This window comes from Orbicella faveolata, unplaced genomic scaffold (assembly GCF_042242905.1).
Source record: "Orbicella faveolata isolate gen_17 unplaced genomic scaffold, um_ofav_v1 contig_35, whole genome shotgun sequence".
In the NCBI taxonomy this organism is placed as follows: Eukaryota; Metazoa; Cnidaria; class Anthozoa; order Scleractinia; family Merulinidae; genus Orbicella; species Orbicella faveolata.
In genome coordinates this window covers 721,210-729,574 of record NW_028301564.1, presented here as the reverse complement: position 1 = coordinate 729,574, position 8,365 = coordinate 721,210, and the positions used below count along the sequence as shown (strand labels likewise).

Here is an 8,365-nt window from a genome sequence, read left to right as displayed (position 1 = left end):
CAATTTTTTTTTTTGGGGGGGGGGGGGGGCAACTCATGTTTTAAATGATTATGCAATGATTTTGCTTGTAATTATAGCTAAGTTCTAGATTCGTTGTACATGTAAAAAACGTTTTTCTTGTAGTTAATTTTACATTGTTTATTGTAAGGTATTGCGTCTTGAACTAAAACATAAATATATTGATTAAGAGCTATATTAGAAATTGCCAGTTCAAAATAGCAGCGTATTGGCTCTTTTTAATGCCAATCGCTGATTGGCCAGATGTTGGGCATAAGGTCAATAAATAATCGAGATTCCTTCTTGACTTAAACAGTTAATAGTTGCCAGTATAATCAGTAATTAATAAGGAGATTAAAACACCCCGTGTTGAGAGTGAGCAAGATGAAATGGTTAGTCTCCCTTTTGTTGCTCATCACGGTGTTTCTGAGCGCATCAGCTTCAAATCCTGAGGGTAAGTTTGGCAAATACCTAAATTAACGAATAAATTTTGCGAAAAAATAACGGAACATGAGAAATCTGCGTGATTCGTGGCTTCAGTTGAATTAGGGTTCTTGCTTCTGAAAGTCAAACTAGTCGCGAATATGCTATATTCGGGAAATGCGTTTATAACATACACATGTTCTTGAATATTCAAAATATTATAAACTCTGACGATTGAATGAAAGATAAGTCAGAAAACGTTTATTGGAAGGTTATGACTTGGGATTGTTGAAATGTACCAAGTGACACAATTTGATCGGTTTATTAGCTGTTACCAAACTAGTTGTACAAACTGAAAGCTACATGATGTACAGACTAATTTTTTTGTAGTACGATTAATAATTTTGCTAATGGGAAAACAAATATTTATAATGACAAACATGCATGTGTATTCGTTCAATGCATCAAATTTCTTTGCAGTTATTGTTTTTTTCTCGTTGTTTACAAATTATAGATAGAAGTAGTTTTACTTTTGTAGGTGATGAAAACATTACTCAAAAATACATTGCACCTATTTGAAGTTCGTGCAAGAATAGAGTTTTGTTCACATTTTCTTTTAGAGGCAGGTTGCTAATATCGTCCCTATATTGGTTTTGTAAATTCTAACATTTTCGCAAATAATTTGCAAGTGGAATTTTAGCTATCTGTTAAATCTTAAAGATATATTGGTCATTGTAAAGAAAAGGAGTTTTGGAAAGCTCAGAATTAAAGAAATTATATTGCTAAGCAGAGATCTGAAGAGAAATTTTAAGTATGTTAGATAGATTACAATTTAACTGAAACAATTATTTAACAAAAATCGAAGTTAAACAAGAAATTTAAGCAGACAAGAATTACTCTTAAAATTACCAGTTTTGAAATTTACGAGATATCTAATCGAAATGACTAATAACTTGCCAAGTTGTAGTCGATGACATGGAAAATCAAATAAGAATGAATGTGTCGATAAAGAATTTTAACAGATTGAGAAATGACAACTTTTGCTGGAAAATTTAAAGAAACTACAATATTTACGTGAATGAAACAGCCCTGGTAAATTTAGTGACAGCAAAACAATTCTATATGGGTAACATAACTTATGCTATTTTAGTAAAGAAAAGTGTCATAATTCATTTTTTTTCCAGAACAGACGATTTAATTCCTGATAAACTAATCGCTGTTGTCTCGTTCAAAAAAAATTTAAAAAAAAGGAAAAGCAGTCACATACTTGCGATTCTTTCTGTTTTTTGTATTTTGCTTTTAGTTTCTTTTTTTTTTTGTTTTTGTTTATGTGCTTAAGTAAATGTGATAGGGCTACAATAACCGTTAGGTGCTTGAAAATTTTACTTATGACGTTTACAGTTTTAAGCAGGAACGTTTTTTTTTTTGTTATGTCGATGTGTCAGGGATGTCGATGGCTTCATCACAAGGAACTCGCATACAAACGTATCATGATCAAATATAGAGAAATTTAACGCATCACTGACAAAATGAACAATAATATAAGAACCATGCATGGGAATGTGACAGTAGATATGAATAGTCGCGTTCGTTTCTCTACATGTGGTCATAGTATTTGATATCACAAGCAAAATATGGGAAACTTGCACTCTGGGGACTTATATTATTACGCAGTTGCCCAACCGCCCAGTCGGCAGGGGACACGTGACGGCGCCAGTGTTTAATGAGACTTCAGTTAGCAGTTTTTCAGAAATGCCGGATCCATATTGCCTCGACCGCTCAGTCGAATACACGGACCGACAGAGCAGAGCACATCAACCTAACCAATACTAAGTGCAAGTTAGCAAATACAAAACATTCTGTATAATTGTTGAAATGAATTTCCACGCATGCCTGTATTTTAAAAAGGACATCGCTCATGCTAATGAAAGTAAAGGAGCTAGAAACGTTTCGTCATAAAGCATTTAGTTATTTTATGCACCGCTTAAAGGCCCCCGGGCTGGTATCCCGCGGAACTTACCAGTAAAGCGAGAAATATCGTAGAACCGATATTTTCCTTCCTGCCTTTGTACTGAAATAATATTGTTTTATAAACACACCAAGATCAACTACCTCAAGAACGTGAGAAAATGTTTATGTTTGCATGCTTTTTCTATTCGTAACCACGTACATGGCTCCGCCTCAGTGATCGTCGGAAATCATAAAAAAACAACCACACTCTTTGCCGAGTATATAACATTGTTCTACATCACGTAAGGCCTCAAGTAAGACCGCGGTTTGAAAATATTATCATTTCGATCAGTTGCTACATTTCCAACAGACCAATTTGTTATGCTTAAAAACTCACGCAAATCAATGATATTATGCACTGAGAAACAACATTACTGAAAGGTGACCAACCTTAGGTAAATTTTTCCGAGTAAAATTTCTTTGAAAAAAAAAAAAAAGCAAAAAAAAAAACAAAAACAAAAAAAAGAAACAAAAAACAAACAAAAGGAGCGAATTGCTTAACATTTGACGAAAATTTTTGTTCCGTGACCAGAAGTGCCGAGAAAGAAGTGTTGTTTTTGAAATCCGAAAGCAGCGAATTACGTAGACAATTGGTCCAATCATGAACCCGATGAGTCTTTCCATTGCAAGAGCATGGGTAGCACACCAAAATAAAATTACTAATGGTCTATAATTTACTACGGAGGCAGCGTGGCTGAGTGATTGGAGCGCCGGAATTGAAATCCGTAGGTCCCGGGTTCAAATCTCGTTCTGATCGCTAGCTGATGTTGTTCTGGGTAGCCCCGAGTTCAACTTCTCGGCTGCGCTTGTAAATAGCCAATTGGTCTGTCTCCCGGCAGTTGGGATTCTTAATCTAGTTATGTTTATTTGAATATTTATTTATCATTGTTTGTTTACATTGGTCCTGAAAAGTCCCAATGGGGAGTGGCCAATTAAGTAATTTATTTAATTAAGTAATTTACGTTGCAGAAAACCGGGGTTCTAGGAACCCCAATCTGCTGGAAGGAGATATGATCCTTTCAAACCAGCAGATAAGGAGAGCTGAAAAAGAAGAAGATGTCGATAGATCCCGTAAAAGAGCAGCAATGAAATCCAAGCTTTGGCCGAATGGAGTTGTTCCTTATATGATCGATTCAAGTCTTAGTAAGTACTTAAATTAAGCTTAGTACCTTCGTCTCAAACAAATGCTAAATTAGAATAAGTGCAAAATATTGAAAAGATCAAAAAAAGAGATCCAAAGTTTCTTGTTATAGTGAGAGACAGATAACGTTCCTAAGGTCTTATGAAGCCCATGGCCTGACGAGCACTGTTGTTGCTGTTGTTGTTGTTGTTGATGATGATGATGATGATGATGATGTGATGACGATGATGAAAGACAAACGTGTCATGCGTGATGATGAATGACCATAACACACTTATTCAAAAAAATGAATTTATTTCTTGAATTTATTTCTTGTTCTTTAGGTCGGTACTCCAGAGCTGTGTCCGCCATTAGAGCTGGAATGCAGGAATGGAGCTCAAAAACATGCATCCGTTTTAAAAAGAAAGCAAGAGAATCGGCTTACATCAGGTTCAAATCTGGCTCCGGGTAAGTAAGGGGAGATCAACAGAATCTTTGGCGCAATAATGAATAAATTAAACACGCAAACACAGGACCCAAAAAGTCTAAATTACCACAAAAAGAAGAATTCCAGTGGAAAAGACAACAGTCAAAACTAAAGTTTTCATCATGCATTGAATTTATGTTTCATTTTCGCGTAGAATTAAAAACTGAAAAACTGACGTAGAAAAAAACTGGCGTCCGCTTAGTAGAGGTGCCCAGTTACGTGAGGTATAAACTGTTGCGTTTGTATGTTTGTGGCGAGGACCATTACTTCATGTAATTGGTCGCTCGGCAAAGGTTAAACATTTAGTGCTGTAAATGCCTGGGACAGTGACTGAGTGTCTTGAATCATGACTTAGTGTCTTACTGTTGTGTCCGCCTACAATTAGTGTCCGTTTACGTAAGTGTTTTATACCACGCCTCACTTATTCTTGAATATTTCGTGTCGTCTTTGATCAAGAAATTACTAAGTGGCCATGTCAACCCCGTTTCTTCCCATAATCCCCCCCCCCCCCTACAATCTGCTTCTACCATGAAATACTTAATCTACATGCTCAAATCATTGACTGTATAGTTTACATGACCGCTTATCTTTTAGATGTGCGTCATATGTTGGAAGAACAGGTAGACAACAAGATATTTTTCTCGCCTCAGGATGCTGGTACAAGGGAGTTGTTGCTCATGAAATTGGTAAACTTTCATTGTTTATATATTCTGTCCAACTGTAAAAGTAAACACAAACAATTAACAATGAGGGTAGGTAAAGGAGGCAATTTGGCAGCATCTTGCATTGATTAAGTCGTTAAAAAGGTAGTAGTTTTTATGGAGTAATTTGAGGGGTTTTTTTTTCTTTTCTTTTTTTTGTGTTAATCTAGATTTTTGGATTGTCAATATATTGTACATATGTTATATAGTCTAACATTTTATGCATGGGGGTTTCCCCAAGTATGGCGTTGCGGTGGTACTTTTGGCCACCTCCAACTCCTGGTTTTGAAATTTTTTACTCACACTTTCTTCAAGTAAGCATGGAGTAGATGTAACTGATAAAAAGGTCATCATCGCCATTCAAAACGCATTAACCGTCAACAGAAAACCAAGCATCGCACTATGGCATAATGGTATTTATGTCGATACGTTGACCTGTATTTAATGGCCTTAGAGTTGCCAGTTCACGAGTTGATCAGTTGTTGCAAATCATATGATCTTCAGCAAACCCCACAGAGAGCTCCCGAATTTCGTTGCACAATTAGTATTACGATCTTCGTAGCACTAAGTGAGTTATATTATACTTTCTTTCAGGGCATGCTATCGGTTTCTTCCACGAGCAATCTCGCCCTGATAGAGACTCTTTCATCACTGTATTCTACGGAAATATCCGTCCGGGTAAGTATTGACGACTTAAGCTTCGATTTTCTATTTTTCTAAGAGTTATAAATAATTAGTCGTCACGGATCTTTCATCCATTGGTGATTCCACAACAGCGATTCCTATGATCTCTATATTCCTATATCATTAAAAAGAAACCGGCTCACTTAGATTTCATTATCAAGATCATATTGAATTACATACAAATTTCAAATGTCATTTTACCTTTAAGGTTAAAAGTACTTTACTCAGCCACGTTTCTACAGAACGCGACAGCGAGAGCAGATGAAAAAAACTGAAAACGATAATATATTTTTTCTGAAGATTGCTTATCTGACTTTACTTTTATTTTCCTGAAACGCAATTGGAAATTGAGTTTCATGCTTGCAGTGTACTAACACAACTTCTTTCAGGGGCGGAGCGAAATTTTCACAAGTACCCCAGATCAACGATTGACTCTCTTGGCACTAGATATGATTACGGAAGCTTGATGCACTATAGGAGCACGGCGTTCAGCAAAAACGGACGACCAACTATAGTTCCCAAGAGATCAGGGGTATGCTTCGATGGTAACCTGAAACTGTCTAGTGAACACCTAACCTTACAATGATTAAATAAAAAAGCAATATAATTTTAATTTGTTTTTCTCAGCAAACCGTCAAATTACGATAGAACAGCAAATTAATTTTTAGTAGCAGATGAAGTTTTGAATTTAAACATGGGCCGGGTTGTTCGAAAGCCGGTTTACGCTAACCCAGGATTAAAAGTTAACTGAAGTATTAATTTTGTGGTAGCTAATTAGAATGCTTTATCTGTTAAGGTTACTATTGGTCAGCGTCTAGGGTTAAGTTCCATTGATGCACAGCAGGCGAACCTGCTTTACAAGGCCCAGTGCGCTCAACGGCCAGGAGGTGGAGGAGGAGGCGGAGGAGGTAACGAAAGTTTTTATGCTAACAATTTCATTATTAAGACGTTCTTTATATATGTTTAATAATGTAATTTATCAACACTTCCGCCTGACCGATTCGGCGTTCACAAGCTCCAGTCCAAGATATGATATGTTGCTCCTGCAATCGTGATTGCTTCACCGTAATACACATATTGGTAACTGTTATACGTCAGGTGTCTCTCCGACTATATAAGGAGCTTAAGCAAACCACCGCGACGACGGCAACGAGAACGTCACCAAACAAAAGGTTTAACGAGCAAAACAATGGCTGCGCACGTGCGTTATAGATCTGTGTACGTTTGTTTGCCGTCCCCTGCAAAACATCAATGTGAAATGATCAAGTTCTGCGTAGTCTGAGGAACGGGAACGACGACGGCTAAGTTTTTGTATTTCCATTAGGAATTGAACGCCGTCGTTGCATATTTAGCTTGAGCACGTTTTTAGACCCGTTGGAGCGCTGACAATTGCGAATTTCATTTGTAAAATGTAAATGCATTTTTTACCAGGCGTCGTCTTCGGTGTCGACGTCATCATTGCGTAAGCTCCGTTATCTCCCCTTAAAATGCTTAGGGCAAAGAAAAACAGGTTGCAAGACGCAATACAAAGAACATTTATCTTACATATCAAAAGACTGATATTCTAATGTTGCATAATCAATATGAACAGACATTAATGGGCTTTCATTTCGTACATTTATTGCGCAATTAATGTTTGTTGTGACTCAGTGAAGTAGGAAGCTATTATGCCTCATTTACTGAAATCCCACTAGAATGTAATCGATAACAAGTCAGGTCAAAAAACAGAAAAGTCTGATGAACAGTCTTGCTTGTCTGCTTGTTTTTTGGTAGCGCAATTCTTTTTGCAAGTTCATTCGAAAAGCCACAAACTTCAGTTTGAATTGTTATTTTTTAGTGACTTGCAAGGACAAGACACGCAGATGTAGATATTGGTCTTGGAGACGTCGCTGCAGATGGAGTAAATACGTCAAAGCAAACTGTAGGAAAACCTGCAAACTATGTTAAGAGTTTCAAGCGACTCGGAAGTCGACCAGTAAACAGTGCCAATTTCGTACTAGCGAGTTCATTCAGGTCTCTCAATGGATTAACAACAGCACCTGTTTTGTAAAGGTTCATTATTAGTTTGTACAATTAGCATTAAATAAATCGATTGCTTGTCAGCATGTCGGCTATTTTACGGTTTGTATTCAGCTCCCGTCATATTAAAACCATCATCATGCAAACAGTTGCATGGCAACGAGTGCGTGTGAATTGTGCCAGTCCCTGCTCGGGAAGTGTGTCTTTGTACAGAACCAACAGATTAGCAACACTGATTAGCAAAATATTAGCAGCTTTGCGCTCTACGGTGTACTCTCTTAGAGGAACTCATATATTTTCACTGTGTAAACCTGCTTCCAACTCTTATGGTCTTCAATCGTTCATGTATTTTGCTTGCAAAACTTAGAATTCTTCACCTGAGAACATTAGAACGGAACCTACTTTAACTGGTTTTAAACGCCTCTTGAAAACAGCCTCCTTACAGGCATGATTGCTGATTTCTACACAAGTTATTTATTTTAAATTGATTTTTTTTATATAAAGATATATACATATATAATGTACTCAAACATTATTGTCAGTAGCAGTACTTTTTGTTTTTCTCTTTGCAATGTTTATTAACACCGCAGATGTTAGCTTTTTAGCTACCCTGTAAATGCCAGTCAAAATAAAGTTATATATTTAACTATGTATGTAACACAAACACTTCACCATCACTACGAGCAATACCACGCTCTTGTAGTTGCGAATATAACCATGCCAATATTAAACGCTTCTCTATACCAATTCTGTTTTATGCTCTTGATTCTAGAGAGGTAGCACCGTGACGATGAGGATCCTTACCATTATTATCGATTAAAGTACTTAAAATATAATTCAATATTTAGAGAGGAAGTCAAATCAACATTTAAATATCTTCAGCCGATTAAACCACTAAAAATAGGCGATTTTCATGGTGGCGTC

At 36.7% G+C, this 8,365-nt stretch overlaps 1 protein-coding gene across 2 annotated transcripts; it reads left to right on the top strand.

Moving 5' to 3' along the window:
* Positions 1-290: 290 nt before the first annotated feature.
* On the top strand, positions 291-8,188 carry LOC110056827 (zinc metalloproteinase nas-15-like). 2 transcript variants are annotated; one of them, XM_089274414.1, is made up of 8 exons: positions 291-451; positions 3,400-3,573; positions 3,895-4,018; positions 4,632-4,723; positions 5,333-5,416; positions 5,812-5,954; positions 6,219-6,330; positions 7,260-8,188. In XM_089274414.1, exons 1-8 carry the CDS (start codon positions 382-384, stop codon positions 7,367-7,369), a joined length of 909 nt encoding a protein of 302 aa, XP_089130540.1. In that variant the 5' UTR covers positions 291-381; the 3' UTR covers positions 7,370-8,188. The 2 variants fall into 2 exon arrangements, with proteins under 2 accessions (XP_089130540.1, XP_020619037.2); XM_020763378.2 differs by having other exon boundaries at positions 293-451; positions 6,219-6,309.
* Positions 8,189-8,365: the final 177 nt, after the last annotated feature.

Bases quoted from the DNA above. Each gene is read 5' to 3' on its own strand.
- LOC110056827 (XM_089274414.1), top strand. From the start codon at position 382: ATGAAATGGTTAGTCTCCCTTTTGTTGCTCATCACGGTGTTTCTGAGC. The intron at 452-3,399 runs GTAAGTTTGGCA...TTTACGTTGCAG, and splicing joins ATCAGCTTCAAATCCTGAGG to AAAACCGGGGTTCTAGGAAC. The intron at 4,724-5,332 runs GTAAACTTTCAT...ACTTTCTTTCAG, and splicing joins AGTTGTTGCTCATGAAATTG to GGCATGCTATCGGTTTCTTC.